Source organism: Vipera berus (assembly GCF_964194415.1).
Source record: "Vipera berus genome assembly, chromosome: 1".
Classification (NCBI taxonomy): Eukaryota; Metazoa; Chordata; class Lepidosauria; order Squamata; family Viperidae; genus Vipera; species Vipera berus.
Window position 1 is genome coordinate 58,918,801 of NC_138202.1, and position 17,622 is coordinate 58,936,422.

The window sequence follows — 17,622 nt, forward strand, 5'->3', positions numbered from 1 at the left end:
CATTCATGGTTGTCTTATCTCTTTTGTATGTCATACTTTGAATACGATTTCAGAGGAATCCAAATTGTTTATGTGTATTGTTTAAGTGTCCACTTGAATGACTGCATGTAGCCTGCACTTGTGCATGAGAAAAATTTCATGTCATTCCACTCTTCTGTGATTTCTACCCCCTGTGGTGCCCCATTCCCAACTTCTATATCTAACCTACAATTATGATATTTTCTTTTCAAATACTTGTAAGTTTGATCTTCCTTAGATTTTTTTCCAGGTTTTTAGTTTATGTAAAGGAGGGAAAGCACGTAAAAATGCAAGTAGAAAAGTAGGGACCACTATGGTGGGAAGGTAACAGCGTTCTGTGCACCTTTGGCGTCTAATCATGCCGGCCACATGACCACGGAGACGTCCTCAGACAAACACAGGCTCTTCAGCTTTGAAACGGAGATGAGCACCGGCCCCTAGAGTTGGAAACGACTAGCACGCATGTGCGGGGGAACCTTTACCTTTACTTTTTTAAAGGAGGGAGGCTGCATTTTCTTGTCTCAGGCTGAGTATAGCAACAACTCATGTCCTGTCTGAAAATGTATGCTACATCTTACGTCTGAATGTCTTGGTCCTGCCTTTATAATTATTGGGTTGTATTTCAGCAGGAACTCTTGCTACTTTTTTTCTTTTAGAACTGTCTCTAAATGTATGCAGATATCCTTTTTGCCTCAGGGCAAAAAGAAAATAAAAGTACTCTAAAACATTACAATATACATACAAAACAAAATACAATACACTGAAAAGCATTGCAAACATTAAATGTGTCTGCAGTTACAAACTTCCCACCAAAGTGTATGCAACTTCTCCAGATGTTTAAGTCTATAAAAATATTTTGGTATTCTAAAAAGAAAACCACATTTTTAATCTAATATTTGCAGAAACAATTTGGAGGGATGAAGCATATCCTGTTTTTTCTACTTTCTCTTAAAATACTTTTCACAAATAACTATCAGCACAGCTTAGATAGCCTACTACCTGACAACTTGGAATGCAAGCACCAAGTGTGGGCTAGACCAGATAGTTTCTTGGACCAGGGTAAAATAAATTTGAAAGCCTGTTTAGTTCAAATGATTGCCTAATCTTTTCCCCCAGACATATTCCTAAGAGGCTTTCCAGCAATCTTTAGAGAAAGCATGGGATGCAAGCGTGCTAAACAAATGACAGTGTTTTATCCTCCCTTTATTGTTTGAAAGACAGGAATACACGCAGAAGTAGGCTTGCATTTGTTCCCATGATGGAAAGACAAACTCCTCCTTCTTGGTAGATGAAGGGCTTCTGCTCCGAAAATGACAATCACTAGATAGGATGTTTCCCTCACTTCATGTTTGGTAAACAGAAAAATGACAGGTGGTGGGTGGGATTCTTGCTAGTTCTTCTTCTGTCACAAATGAAGGGGGAGGTGGAGCGGCGGCAGCAGCAGCTGAAATAAGGGACAGTCCCTAGAGCCTCAACTCTGTAGTGACAGCACACTCTTTTTCCTCTCTGCATGTCACTGCCTCTTGGTGGGGGTAATGGCACCACTCGCTGCTGTTCTGTTGGATGGGAGACAACTCGAAGGAATTAGCTGACAGGTTTAAGCTCCTGCTTACATGAAAATTGTAACCCAGCTCAGAAGCAGCCACAAAGCAGGAGGTTTCAGAATTTTCTCTGGCTCTCTCTGCTAGCAGAGCTGTTGTTACCTTTCACTAATACAAGAGCATCAACTGTGGAAGAACCATTAGCAGCCGGGATGAAGGCAGCGTTGAAGGTACTGACTTGAATCAAAGGGAACTTGGAGGATGTAACATTCTCTCTCGGGATCAACCCTTTTCAACTTGGTAGCCTGTCATCCTCAGCAAATGTGCCATGCAGGTTGGGGAAGATGGAAGTTGTAGTTCCCCTCCCCTTCGGAAAGCACCTAGATGGGAAAGACGCAATTACTGAAAAACCAAAGCTAAGTTGGGAGTTTTCTGAAAACAGAAAGGCTGTGATAGGTGGCTAGCAAAGAGCTAGGGCATACAGGGCAGGGCAGAGGGAGTTTAAAACAAAGTTAGGATGGGAAGAAAGGGTTGCCAACTTGCTTTTCCAAATCAGGCTCCTGTACTTTCCTAGCTATGAAATAAGCAGAAGTACCCAGGTGACTCTTTCTCTCTAGCCAGAGTTGGACTAAACTTCACCTACTGGTCAGTTGTTCAGCGCACTAGAGTCTCACCAGGATACAGGCCAGAGCAGCCAGCCCTGACCCACAGTTAGGCCAAGGTCGCGTCCAGGAGCGCTTGTCGGGGACAAAGCAGGTCGACGCTTCCTTAAAGCGTCGGGGCGAGCTTGGAAGTCAACTCAGCGCCCCGCGGAGCGAGCGGGGCGGGAAAAAACAAGAGGAGTGAGCGCCAAGGGGAAAAGCGTGTCAGAGGGACTTGTTTGGGCTACCTGAAGGGGAGGTCCGCCTCTTTGGGTTTGGGTCACTGCCCCGCCACTTAGGCGCCTCAGAGCTGCTGTTGCTACTCAAGGCCGCCGGGTGGTGACTCCGGCGCCTACGCTTGCTTTCCCGCCCTTCCTCTTTCTCTCGCAAAGCGCGCTTGACCGCCCAGTGGCCGCCGCTACCGCCTCCTCCTCCCTCTCCAGTGAGCGCTGGGAGACGCGGCGGCGGCGGCAGAGGCGCTCCCCCCTCGAGGCTCGCCTTCCTCTCCAAGGGTAGCCGAGGTCCGTTCGGCGTCCTTTGCCGCCGTCGCCTCCACGTTGCCAGCCGAGCGGCTTCAAGGAAGTTTGCAAAAGCCCCACTTTATCGGCGGCCACTTCTTCTGGCAAACTCCTCCTTACTAAGCCGCGTTCTCTCTCTCTCACATCTTTCTTTGCTGCGGGAAGTTGTCGATGAGTGCTCCGCCGGTCATCCGGCCGCCCAGTCCTTCGCAGCCCGGCGGCGGCGGCGGCGGCGGCGGCGGCGGCATCTCCTTCCACCTTCAGATCGGCCTGAGCCGGGAGCCGGTGCTCTTGCTGCAAGACTCCTCGGGGGAGTTCAGCCTGACCCACGTCCGGGAAATGGCTTGTTCCATCGTCGATCAAAAGGTAAGGCGCCTCCCTCCCCGGCTGGGTTTTTGGGAGCGGGCGACGTCAGACTCTCCGATTGTACCGTAGAGAGAGAGAGCATCTGGCCTTCCCAGCTAGGTAACCACCGCCGCCTCTTCTGCCATCCCGGCTCCCGCGGTCCCCGCTTGCTCGCCTCGTTTGGGCAAAGTCTCCCAAGATAGCTGGGCGCGGGGCGGAGGCCACCGCTTCAGGAAGGTTTAAATCCCGGCCCGGGATTCATTTTAGTTAATAAAAGCGAATTCCTTTGGACTGCAACGTCCTCGGACTAGAATACAATGTCATGAAGTTGGGATGCGTCTTTTCTTTGTCTTTCCAACCGAATCCCCTTGCTTTCCTCGCGTTATGCTTTCCTTAGTGGTTAGTTGTATTTATTTGATGACTCTTGGCAGAGTTTGATTGCCACGCGCGGGAAAAAAAAGTTTACTTCTCTCTCTCTCTCTCTCTCTCTCTCTCTCTCTCTCTCTCTCTCTCTCTCTCTCTCTCTCTCTCTCTCTCTCTCTCTCTCTTCTCTCTCTCTCTCTCTCCTTCCCTCCCCCTCTCTCTTTCTCTCTCCCTCTCTTCCTCCCTCGTCCGTCTCCACCCGCGGGGCTTTCTCCTGTGTCCAGGAATGAGTTTAGTAGGAGGGGCTGGAAAGAAACCGAGAGATAGGGGCGCACTGGCAGCTGTCAAAATAATCCCTCGGCCCTGCATTATGCCCGCTGGGAAATAAAAGTTTCCACTTTGCAAGCCAGAAAGCAAAACAAGCCGGCACGCTTGGCAGCCTGTGCTCAGGCGAGTAATCTGATGCCTGCAAGCCGGTAAGAGCTGGGATATGTGGAATGCCGGCTCTGACCTTAACAGATGGAATCCGGCAGCTAGTCCAGGAAAGAAGACTCCTGGGCTGAAATGTGAGGATTCCATAAATCCGATTTTAAAAAAAAATATTTCCCAAAAGTATGCAGAGGATACAAAAGTGGCATCTTGCAATGCAACCCTAACAGCTAAACTCTGCTGAGTCAAATCCTGGATTAATTGTTTCCCCAAACTAGTAATCTTTGGATATGTCAGGAGCTCTCAGAACATCCAGACATCTCCCGCAACAGAGGTAACAAACTTGGGGAGCACCACGTGTGAATAAAAGTGCAGCCTCGAACCCTATGCCTATTCCGTTGAAAAGATATACAGTACTGTATTTTTATGGATGAATGTGCATTTTGCAGCAGCCTTGTTTGCTCATCTATGGAACTGTCAACCATTATACCAAATTTTAAAAGTTATTTTGACTCCCTTTCTCACGCTTTCCCTATCATCTGCTTTAGCCCCATTCCTTCACTTTGAGAGTGCTATTACATTTCCCCCTTCTTTGGTACATCAATACATGTATTGATTTGGTGAACATGGGAATGAATGAATGCACGTGGCTGAGGAAAATAGGGTAATTCATACCCCAGAATTGCTGACATGATATTATTTGTGCCATTTTCACCCAAGAGCACTATCTACCCCATGTGGTTTCCAGGAGTTTCCATCCTAGTTTGGAAGGTGGTAAAATTGCAGGGGCTATTATTTGGGGACATATTGCACCTTCCTCTTTGAAAGTGGTAATGTTAGTTCCAAACAGCTGGTGGTTTCACAGAAAGCCTTTTAAGATATGAAGAACTACTTTGTACTACTTTATAGACGAACTGGCTTGTTATAGAATGGGCTTTTCAAGAAACAGCCAATTTTCACAGATGCATAAAATGGATTTAGAAAGTAGCCCCTGATGACAGTTGATTAGATTTCTATTTATCCATAGCCAGCTACCATTTGTTTCCCATGAGATTCAACTTCCTGTTTACTGAATGTTTTTTCCCCTCTCCCTCTTTTGTTTGTTTGTGTGTGAGAAGATAATGATGTCGTCTTAATGAGAAATTAAGGCTTAAGGTATAAAGATGGTGTCTGGAAGGAAATCTTTTAATGCTTCTTATGGTGGTGTAAAGGGATTTGCAAAGAAATGAACTATATTTTGTAATCGAGTACCCTAATCTACTTTCCTAATCAAGTAACCTTGGGTTTGCAACTGAGGGTCAGAAAAGGTTTGCCTAATATGTGTCTGTTCTACCTGTTTAAGAAGGAATGTTGACAAAATCAGAAGGCAGATGTAGCCTGTGAAAGATTCCTGTAATGTCAATACCATAGAAAACAATATATGCAGCTCAGGGTTGAACTATGGAGGCCTTGGTGCTCTCTGAGCTTGGTTGTTTGCTTGTAGACATTTCATTACCTGACTAGGTAACATCATCAGCACTGAATGATGTTACCTAGTTACATAATGATATGTCTGCAAGCAAGCAGCCAAGCTCAGAGACCACCAAGGCCTCCATAGAGTCCTTTATTCTTAGTTATTCTTTTTACTGACATCTTAATTTATTGTGGTTTTGTTATTATCATTGTGGTTTTGCATTGATTATGCATTAAGCTGCAATATACCCAATTTTTATTTGCTTTATTAGAGACTGAATAGACTGTGGAAGTTCACAAGAGCGATGATCTGCCCTCATTGTACAGTAGCAATTCTGTGATGCATTGTAGCTTTTTGACATCATCAAGCATCCTTCATGGTTGAGTGACTATTCAAGCAGGGGTTTCCCACATTAAAACTCAACACACTGACTAATCACTGCACCATACTAAGTAGTTGGGGAGGAGAATTGTATTGTTGCTGCTGCTGTTGTTTCATGGTGATTATAGTTTGCATAGATCTAATCCTTTTGTTTATGAACAAAGATGGATAATTGTTTTAAAAGTTTTATTACAGCAAACAAATACATTATTTCCTAGAAAACAATAAAACGGATATAGCATTGCATGATTCAGGTGGGATATAGTGAGGAAAGAGTGATGTGTACTGCTAATAATTTTGTTTTTATTTATTTTTCCTAGTGGTAAAATGTTGTGATTTGAAGCATTGGTAACATATAAAATTGCAGTACCAGAAAGATGTTAGTAGTTGGAAATAAGAAAAAGTTGGCAGTTAAACTATAATGTGGAAATCTGTAAGGTACCAAGCACTTCATATTAGGAAATAATGAAGGGTTCACAAAAACTATTAGAAATCAATTACATGCCGCAAAAATATCAAATCTTGTGAGCATAAGGACAGAAGTCTCAAACTGTTACAGCCAAGAACCTGATAACGGGAGCCACAAATACTTTTGGATTTTACCCTTTTATACTGGGGACTTCCGTAACTACATTACAGATACCGTACTTTTAACTTCTTGTTAAAGGAAATACCGTAGCAGAGGCTAAGACCTCTTAGCACTGAAGGAAAAATGACAGGTGTACATATCTGAAATAACAAGGTCTTATTTTCTAACACCTGTATTGTCCTCAGTGAACTTTTAGGTGCTTAAGGAAAGGTTTATGTTTGGTAACAAACTGAATTTGGTGCAAATGATTGGGATAAGTATATCAGGGCTTTTTTGTTCAGGACAAAAATATGATGTCAGAGTGGATAGGAACCTTTTAAATTTAAAAGCATTGGTGCTAAATTTCAGCTGGGGGAATTTCCAGGTGACCTCTTTACATAATAAACTTTGAAAGGAGAACCTGATCACTGATCTATTGTTGCAGTTAGTGCTTTCTGTAAAAAAAAAAATCAGTCAAAGAGATGCAGAAACCACTAACTCTTTGCAACCATCCAGTGATGGTTCAGATTTTTGCAGCCCAAATCTTTGAGATGAAAATATATGTTTCTCTCATATTCTTTCCACATTCTTGACTTATTATTGATGGGGAAGGTTTGCAATAAAATCGGAATCAGATCCAATTAAATGCATCTTACAGTGCAGATAGAGTTTATTTTACCTTTATTTTTTTCACCGCAGCTTATATAGTAGGAAAGTGACATAGGGTAGGAAGTTTTATGTTCTTAGTCTAAACAAGAAAAATAAGTCACCCCAGCCTAGGTGCAATCGTTCCCTTTTATACATTGGTGGTCCATTAAGGTGATTATATTTTCTGGGGGAGAAGATATCAGGGATTTTTGTCTTGTGGTAATAGTGGTAATGATGCGGGATGATGGGCCTTGTGCAAATCCAGATCCTTTCTAACAAACAATGACATCTTGATGAGCGTTGGAGCTATGCCTTCTCAATTGCACTGCCTCCCCTGTGGAACAGCAGCCCTCTGGAGATTCAGATGGTCCCAGCCCCACAACAAAGCATGTTGGGGCTGTTTTCCTAGGCATTAGGGCTAGGAGGTAGATGAACTCTGTTGTGGCTGATGTGTTTTTCGGTGAGTGGTGTGATTATTTATCCTTGGTTGCCAGGTATTATATGTTGGGATTTTTCTATATTCAATCTTTGTAAGTCACTGAGAGTCACTTGTATGAGACGGGCAGCATTATAAATTATATAAAATAAATACATTTGTATAGATTATTTAGATAAAATGTTTTATGTTCTCAATGGGCTTAGAGCAATTTTGATTAAATCTAATACTTTAACTTTTTTTAGAATATTATAGGAAGAAAATGTGGATTCTATAGCACTGTTATAACATGTTTCCAAGGATAGCATTTTGAATTTGATCTTTCCTCTATTTAAATCTATTTATATCTATTATTACATAGGTTTTATGCCTGCAAGATTGTAAGAAGCCTGTTCATTAAACCTGTGTCCATCCACAATATTTGATGGAGCTGTTGCCATTATATTTGCTTTCACTTAAAACCACATTATAGACAATGGTTACAAACTTAACCTTTTCTGACAGTTTTTTTAAAAATAAAATATAACAGAATATAATCAAAAGTGTTAGGACTGAAATTTTAAAACACCATATCCCATTTTCAGTGTGTTAGGATTAACCCATAGCAAGCTTTTCAACTACATCCAAATATGATATAAACACATTTTATTAGTTTTAGTAGCTTAAATCCTTCACAATATAGAAGTATCTATTTGGACTTTATGGTTAAAGAGTAAGTATAAGAAATGTACTTAGGTCTGATTTTATTGGATGATCTTGTGTACTGACTTCCAATCCGACTTCCAATTTCTTGGAAGTTTTCTTTCCATGAGGAAGTATCTTTGGTTTGGGATCTTAATATCAGAATGCTTTACCTTTTTTCCGGGTTTTTAAAATTGTTTATTATTTCAAAAGGTGAAGAATGTTGATTTTTGTGCTATTATATATCTTCCCCAATTCTGTTTATATCCTTCGTGTTTTCTGATCTAGGAAAAAAATATATTGGAGGAAAATCAGGTGAAGCATAAGAAGTTGGAGAGGCTATATATTTCTGGTGATGCGATTATGTAATGAATCAAATACTGTATATCTCTTTAGCTGAAATACAGGAAGGAGTATCTCTGGCTATATTCCTCCTGCCAAAACAGGACTAAAACTTCAACTGCAAGATCCTACACCATATCAATAAAAAGGTCACTGAAACTTCCTTAGTTTGTGAGCAAACTGCTATCTGCTTTTTATTTTTACTCATTTACATTGAATGACTGATTATAAAAATCTAGAATACATTTCTTTACAGCATTCATTCCAACATAACTTCCCTGGCAGTGTTTGTTTTTTTGAGAGAAAAAAAAGGTACTGCATTGTGCCCCTTAAAGAAAGGGTACCAGACGTATGCCTTGTGAAATTGTTCTGCAATTCCTCTCTTCCTGTATTCAGACAGAGTCAACACTTGTAAAGCAAAAAGCATCAAACTATATGTTTTGAGTTCCTATGATTTTGTTATTAAGTATTAACCATTTCCACACATGCTAAGAAATGATTCGTAGCTTTTATATGAAAGAAACATGGATTTCTTCATACACCTCTTATTTAGAAGCTATATTAAGTAAGCCCAACATTTTATTTAAAGAAGAATGGATACTGAAGAGAGTATAAAATAAACAACTCCATTAATTATTTTCAAACTTTAGGAACATGTAATCCTTCCCACCAAAATCCAGGCCATTGCCTCCCATTCCTGCCCATGAAACTGAAACAGCTAGTTAATTTAAATAGCATATAAATAGTTGAAAGCTAAATTGAGCTAGAGCTTTCTTATAGAACTAGAGCTGTGGTGGCGCAGTGGTTAGAATGCAGTATTGCAGTCTGACTCTGCCCACTGCCAGGAGTTCAATCCTGACTGGCTCAAAGTTGATTCAGCTTTCCATCCTTCTGAGGTCAGTAAAATGAGGACTCAGATTGTTGGGGGTAATATGCTGACCCTGTAAATCACTTACAGAGGACTGTAAAAGCACTATGACGTGGTATATAAGTCTAAGTGCTAAGTGCTATTATATTTATTATAACTGCATTTAAAATATGTATTCTAATAATTTCTGCTATGTAGAATTAATCAAAGGGAAACTCTGTTTATGCCTGGAGGTGGAGTGTCTTCCCAGTTTGCAGACGAAAGTGGGATTTCATTAGTCATTAGCTATACAAGGTGAAGTTCATGTTATTATTTTGTTTAGAAATGCATTAAGAAGCAAAAATCTACTATAGCAATATTTTGTTTAGCTTCACTAGAACCTACAGAAAAAATTGGATATTGCTGAAATTTTTACATTTTAAAAATAATAATAATAATAATAATAATAATAATAATAATAATAATAACAACAACAACAACAACAACAACAACAACAACAACAACAACAACTTTCAAGGTCTTAGTGATGGTTTTTAAGTCCCTACATGGCATGGGTCCGGAATACCTCGGGGACCACCTGCTGCCGGCGTCAACTCCCCTCCGCCCTGTGCGTTCCCACAGAGAGGGCCTCCTCAGGGTGCCTCCAGTCAGAGAATGCCGGCTGGTGGCCCCCAGGGGGAGGGCCTTCTCTGTGGGCGCCCCGGCTTTGTGGAATCAACTGCCGGTGGAGCTCCGGATGGCACCGGATCTCCGCTCCTTCCGGCGCGGGTTAAAGACCCACCTGTTTGAACAAGCTGGCCTGGCCTGATGGGGAGTTAATTTGGGTTTTAAATATTTGTATATTTTATTGTTTTATCTTGGGCATTAATTTAATTCTATTTTAACTTTTGTAGTTTTGTATTTTTATCATATGCCCTGTTCACCGCCCTGAGTCCCTCGGGAGAAGGGCGGTATAAAAATTTAATAAAACTAAAACTAAAACTAAACTTTAATAATACTTCTGGAAAGCTGGCAGAGGATAATGTTAAATTATCCTTCGATGTGTTTTCTGCTCTGATGTATCAGTTTAGGTAACCAAGTCAAATTTGTTGAATTACCATAAAGAAAATAACTTTGGTGTCTGGTTAGATAAGAAGTAAAGTCTAAAACTTTCAAGTATGCTTTAATAAAGGAAATAAGCAATTTTTTTCTCAGCTCCAGAGGCAACAGTCTTTTCTGCCTTTTCAGGAAAAAGGATGACTTAGTAGGAAGTCTTGTGAAGTTTGACTAAAAAACAATGAGATTTTTCCCTTTATATTGGAGTTGTTGTGTGGGAAAGAGGAGGGGGGAGAGGAAGAGAGAGTGAGGGCTAGCTGGCTGCATCCCAACTAGAGTCTTTACCTAACTTGCTCTGCAGGCTTTCTTTCTCCTTCGGTGAGGCAATTATCCATAGCTGTATGTCACTTCTTTCTTCTGCATTTAATCAAGGAGTGTATACCCTTTAACCTTAGTGCGTAAGTTGTTGGTAATGAACAGAAAACAGATACAAATTAGAAGAAAAGGAAAACTTTTGGGGGATGTATATGTACATCATGTGTAAGCCACAGGAGATGTGAGTTTGTGATTACACACCTACACTTTGGTTGTTCATGTGGACAAGGTGTTACTAGTTGGCTTCCTGGTGCACTCCACTGTTTTTGCATTTGGATATTTAATGACAGGCTACTGATTCTATTTTAAGTTCCCCAGTGCTTGAGAATTTGAGTGCTGACAGCAGGGTGCATTTGGCACTTTTATTGGAGCCATATGGAGCCATTTGCTCTGCCTACCCTGACTGTGATGCCCATTATTATATACTCACAATGTAAAATTCTTTATTATACATACAAGTGAGTGTGAGGAAAGGGATATGGTTTTTACTGAAGATAAAGGTGAAGTCTGAACTTTTTAGTGGATTTTTGCTGTAGGATATACATCTGGGACAGGTCACCAAATGAATCTGGAAGTTCTTAGAAGAGTCAGGGAATTTTGTATTTACAATCAGAGTTGCTATACATATATAAAAGAGAGTCACTAATAGCCATGGAGCTGGCACATTTATAAAGGGTCTATGACAATTCGCTGCGGCCAACTCGCCGTGGGACAACTTGCTGAGGGACAAGTGTTCTAATATCAAAGAAATGCTGGAATAGAATCATTAAAGAAAGGATGCAAAAGGAGGGATAGAATGAAATGTGAATGACAAAAATTAAAATGATTTTTTATTTAAATTAAATTGAATTATTAAATTGTCCAGTGGCACGTTGTCTCGTGGTGAGTTGTCTCATGGCGAGTTGGACATGATGAATTGGCCACAACAACTTGGCCACGGCGAGTTGTCCAGTTCTGTTTATTGAGGCACTGTATGTATGTGTGCAGTGTATCAATGACACTTACATTGATAAAAACCTTTGCATCACTTTTTCTATCATATTTTCATTCAGTGCTATTAACTGTATGATTTTTCAAATAGACACTTTCTAGTACCACTAAGGAATTGCGTAGCTTTTCTTTTTTCTATATCTCTCTGTTTCTTTTTTCTGGTAACAAGTAAGACAGAACATAGGAAGGCTCCAAGGAGGGGGTGTCTCTGTGGGTGGGGTTGGCCAGCAAAAGCCAAAGTGGCCATTATGTTTCTGTGATTGATTACCCTGTTTTACATGTATCAACATGATCCAGATTCCTTCAAAAATTCAGTTGATGAAATGAGAAATTCCATCTTCCAGCTAGTGTTCAGATGATACATTAGAGAATATTTTTAGAATACAAATTTTCTGCTGCTTTCTTGTTTTAATCCTTAGCCTTTTGATGCATAATTCACCAGGATGTTTAATCTGGCTACATTATGTTACTTTGTATGTGTGAACATATGTATATTTGTGAAAGAGAGATGGAAGAGGAACTGACAAGAAGATTTTACCTGTCTTCCTTGAGATCAGGTAGTTTCATCTTCCATTAAATATCTTGGAAGAGCAAGGATTGGTATGTAGCACCCACCAGTATCATGTCACTCATAATTTCTTCAGATAGCATCCATGGGATTCCCTCAAAAGTGTGAATATGTATATTTCAGAGCAATTGTGCCCTAAGATTTCAAGAGAAGATCCTATAAGATTTGATAGTGTTCATGTATTGCAACATGATAACAACACTATAGATGAGAAAGCACTGAGCTTGTAATAGGTTCTTTGACCATTCTACAAATAGAAGTGGCTAAAATAATCCACTTTGCACTTTTCAAATTTGAATCATTTTATGCATCCCTAACTCAAAGCATTATGCAAAATTAGGTGACAGTGCCTGACATCTGACAGCTTATACGTGGGGGGAAAAGAGGGAAGAATTTCTAGGTACTGAAAAGTTCCAATTCACAAACTTGAATCTTAATTAAATCTCAGATTGCCTAGCTCATGGGAACACTTATGGTTTTAGACATAAGCAAAAGACAGAAAGAGGAGTGCACATTTGTGGGAAGAGGCATGTAGCAGGAATAGCACTGCTTCTAAGTAGCATGTGGGCTTGAAGTGCCAGGCCTTGTAATTAGGTCTGATAGGCACCAACTGTGCTTGGCAGAAGCTGAGAGAGTGTGTATTTAAGGCTTTACTCAAGCACTGTTAAGTGTTGAAATAGTTTTCTGTTACAGCTCAGACTGTGTTGATTGACTTCTGGATTCTTGGGTTCTGCTTTACGTAACTATGTTTCTGCCTTGTCTAGTGAACCTTGGCATCCAAGTTGTTACCTGTATACCTGGTCTCTCTCTCTCTCTCTCTCTCTCTCTCTCTCTCTCTCTCTCTCTCTCTCTCTCTCTCTCTCTCTCTCTCTCTCTCTCTCTCTCTCTCTCTGTGTGTGTGTGTGTGTGTGTGTGTGTTCTTCACCCTGACAATGAAGTCTGCTTTTCCTCTGAATCTGGTTTGCTGTTAGAAATTTTATGTTTTGAAGTAGACTTGCACTTCAGATTAAGAGCTTCCTTAATTTATAACCTGCTGAAAGATTGTAGCCCAGGGCAGTTGTTTGAATCTTGCCTCACTCTAATGATATAAAAAGAGATTCTACCTGTTATGTGAAATGTTAGGGATACAGGCCTAAGAAAAATCTAGTGACCCAAAGCATTTACTTCTATTTATCAACATGGGAATATTTTTTTATACAAAGTTGGCTCATGATTGAAGTTGCTTCTTCTATGATTGTTTTTAAGGGGAACTTGGGTGGGCAAATCAAACTGCATAGTTGGTCACAACATATGGCAATGTAGAGTTGACAATGACTGATCTTATGTAGGGTCTATTCCTGTTAGATGAGATGAACAGGAAATCACTAGGTTATAGATTATAGGCCAGGTTGCCGTCCAGATTAAATTCTATGAATAATGACAAAAAGCATGTTTTGATTCTGATAACTATTAGAGCATATGGGTAGATGTAGAAAACTGAAATGCCAAACAATAGACATAAATGCTTTATATTAATCACTACTGTAGTATTTTAAGTATAACAATTCTTCCATGTTTTCCAGAAGTTATATTTGAAAAGGTTTTAAAAGTTTCAAGTGTTTGCATTAGTGAGTATTCATTTTCTTTCATCACCTTAAGTGTAGGAAATCATCTAAGTGTAGGTAAAAAAGATTTAAAAGTCAACCAGTGACGTTATTAGCACTGGAAAAATATCGCTTCAAGAAGAGAGTGATCATATAGCAGTATGTAAATGTTATCCATAGCAGTCTATTAGTTTGAAATGTTAGTTTTTTACTGTTGTAAGCAACAGAATGACTACTTCAAGTTAAAGATTAATGAAAAATACAACATGACAAGACTTGTTGGCCAGATTAGGAAAAAGATGAATTTTCACATTTTCAGCTCCAACTTTCATTTGTTTCCAGATAATCATTGCTCTGTTTCTTTAGTGACATCATCATAATGCAGTGAAAAAGATATTCAGTTCAGGCAAGCTTACTTGTTCTCTCCATCTGGTATCCTTCTAGTGGCAAATTCCCAAGAAAAACTAGTGCTGGATTACATACTGGTAATTACTGGTTTTGAAAAACTTTTTACTGGCAGTTATTTGGGAATGGAGAAATGAAATAAATAATAGGTTCATCAACATTATGTGAAAATTAGCAATTTTGCTTTTATTTGTCCTTCAGTGAAGCTTCTGTTAATGCCAATATTCTGCTACTCTCACAAATCCACACGTTGATTAATTCAACTGGAAACAGTTAAACTGGTGGATGAATGTCTTACCCTATGTGCTTGTTTCTATATTGTGATTTCTAGACAAACCTGCTGTATTGTAGATAGTTTCTAGTCTTTGCAGATTTCCTGGACTTAAGTGTTCAGGATTCCCCTGTGTATCCTTTCATTGCTGCTATTTTTACTTATTGTTTGTATAATTCCCCTAAATGTAACCTGTCCTGTCAGCTACTGAACTATTTTGGCAATGACAAGATTGCATGGCATCTCTCTGAATAGAAATTATGCATTCTTTTCCTGTTTTTCAGTCTAATAGACAAGGACTTTGATATTCAGAAGGCCTAGGAGAAAAATTAAGGATAATACTTTATAAAAAAGAATGTGGAAACAACAAACAATAGTTGTCATTAATTTATACTGTTGCTAGCAATAAGCAATTCCTTAAAAATAGAATTCTGAGTCAGTTTTCATTAGTCCTCATCTATATTATGTTTACACTCAAAGTTATATGGATATGCACATGGGTTTTTACACTATTAATTTATTGCTGTTAGCCTGCAGTAAGCAAAAGATTCTAATTGGTGTTGATGGCAGTTTCATTTTGGGCTAGGAAGTGTTTCTGGAGGCCCTTTGCCCTGGAGAACGAGAAAGGAGCCAACAGTTTGACTTCCTATAACAGACATGTCAAACACAAGGCCCGGGGGCCAGATCTGGCCCGCAAAGTGGTTTCATGCGGCCCGTGAAGCCATCCTGGAAACAGTGAGGGAATGGCCCCCACTGCCTTGGCCCTGGCCCAGAGACCCTCCTTCTGCCAGAGACCCTCAGATCTGTCCCACTCCTGCCCAGGCCCCCATAGGCACCCTTGAGGCGAACGATGTAGAGCTGGCCATGCCCACCCAGTAGGCCATACACACTCTAGCCACGCCCACCCAGTAGGCCACGCCCACCCAGGCCATATCCACCAGGCCCCCTGAGGGCAACTGCAATGCTGATGCGGCCCTCAATGAACTTGAGTTTGACACCCCTGCCCTATAAACTTCGTAGTTTCCATTTCAATAAATAATATATAAGAACTGAATATTTTGTGAGGGTTTTTTTTATCACAGATGGGCAGATCTGTGCAAGTATTAAGAACCGATAGACTAAATCACAAATTGTTGCAAGCTAGGGTTTTTTTTAAAAACAAAAATTATGCTTATTTTAAACTAAAATAGGGATATACAGAAACGCCTTCAAAAAATTTCTATTTTAAATGTACTGTAACATCGATTAGTTTTCTGTCTAGTTTCAACTATTTGTTTTTTGCTGCTTGAGAGCTATAGGACATTTTTGTTTTCTTTTTTAATATATATCAGGAGTGATAATGCCTAGATAGTAGTATTCATATTTTATGTAAAGATATTCCAACTTCATGGTCTCAAGAGAACAGCTTGAGAGTTTGTAGATCTGGAGCTTTCCCCAAATCCGGAAAACACACTGTAAGGCAGCTAGCTTTTTTTGTTCTGTATTCAACGATGATTAGTAAATTCCTCTATCTGAATGATTTGAAAACTGCTGTGTTTTTCAGGAATATGCATCCAGATGGACAGTTTTTTCCATGAAAACCTGTCAATTCCTTATACTAATAGCTCTATATGATGGTTTTAAAAATAGCATTTTTATTTCCATGAATAATGTAATGCACAAGCATACAGAAAGTTATCTGAAAACATCTTTCTTCCTTTCTAATATTTAATCATTTCTGGCACTATATTGGTATTTATTTAGTTTTTGCTCCCATGCTTACTTAGATTGATAGCCAATGCTAAGGCAGAAGTAGGCTAATAAAGTAGTTTCTGATCATTAGAACCTCTAAACCTATGTACTGTATGAATATATGTATTTTTGTGTATGTATGCATGTGTGCACATACATACATAGAAAGCGAGAGAGGCAGAAGAGAGTGTTAAAGGTAAAGGTAAAGGTTCCCCCGCACATGTGTGCTAGTCGTTTCCGACTCTAGGGGCTGGTGCTCATCTCCGTTTCATAGCTGAAGAGCCAGCGCTTGTCCGAGGACGTCTCCGTGGTCATGTGGCCGGCATGACTAGACGCCAAAGGCGCACGGAACGCTGTTACCTTCCCACCGTAGTGGTCCCTATTTTTCTACTTGCATTTTTACGTGCTTTCGAACTGCTAGGTGGGCAGAAGCTGGGACGAGTAACAGGCGCTCACTCTGCTACGCGGCACTCGGGATTCGACCCGCCAAACTTCCGACCTTCCGATCAACAAGTTCAGCGTCCTAACCCACTGAGCCACCGCGTCCCTTTTGAAGAGAGTGTTAGGACTAGGTTATTATTCTTATTGGTTGATTAAGCATGCCTGTGATCTAGTACTGTTCTTTGATTACTTCAGCTGCCTGTGTATGTTGTAATTCTTACAGATTCACTGGAGATATATTTTTCCCCAGAAATTCAAGTAAAGCACACAACAGAAAATTTAGTTCTTACTGAAGTGATCATTTAATAAGATCATTAGAAAAGGCACAGAAATGGTTATGTAGGTGTAATTGAAAAAAAAAGACTCTTAAGCCTAGCTTTATCTCTGGAGAAAGAAAAGGCAGACCATGAAATAGAGGAAGAATTCTGTTGAAATAGTCACAGTGAGTAAATACAGAGAAAAAGAGCATAGTGTGATGCTGACTTTATTGGGAAGATTAATGGATTTGACAATGTCACAGATCCCTGGATGTTATAAACAGGGAGACTTAATTCTTTTTTGGCAAAGAAAATACTTGCTGTTGGGATAGTGTGGCTGGGGATCATCTGGCTTCAACTGAAGCTTGATAAGACTGAGTGGCTTTGGGCTTTGAGCCCATCTGGTTCTAGGATTTTATCATTTTTGGTCCTGGATGGGCTGCACTGCTCAACAGATACTCTGTGCAATCTGGGGGGGGGGGTCTTCCTGGAATCATGACTCCTCCCAAAAGAGCAGGTAGCAGTCCTGATTAGAAGGGCTTTTGCATAACTTCACATTGTGCACCAGTTTTGCTTCTTTCTAGATCCAGGAGATCTTCTCATGGTCACTTATGCCCTAGTGAATTACTGCAATTCACTTTATGTGGGGCTGCCTTGAACAGTATCTAAAAACTTCAGTTGGTGTAAAATGCAGCACCTGAACATTTATTTGTGTTTTTCGTAAACCACACATT

The 17,622-nt window shown here is 40.2% G+C and overlaps 1 protein-coding gene across 2 annotated transcripts in view; it reads left to right on the forward strand.

The window, feature by feature from the left end:
- The first annotated feature begins 2,664 nt into the window (after nt 1-2,664).
- Nucleotides 2,665-17,622, forward strand: part of PRKD1 (protein kinase D1) — a 116,803-nt gene continuing 101,845 nt past the window's right edge. For both annotated transcript variants that reach the window (XM_081313028.1, XM_081313029.1), the window contains exon 1: nt 2,665-3,084. In XM_081313028.1, coding sequence (XP_081169154.1) covers nt 2,890-3,084 — 195 coding nt within the window. In that variant the 5' untranslated portion in view covers nt 2,665-2,889. The remainder of the gene's footprint in view (nt 3,085-17,622) is intronic.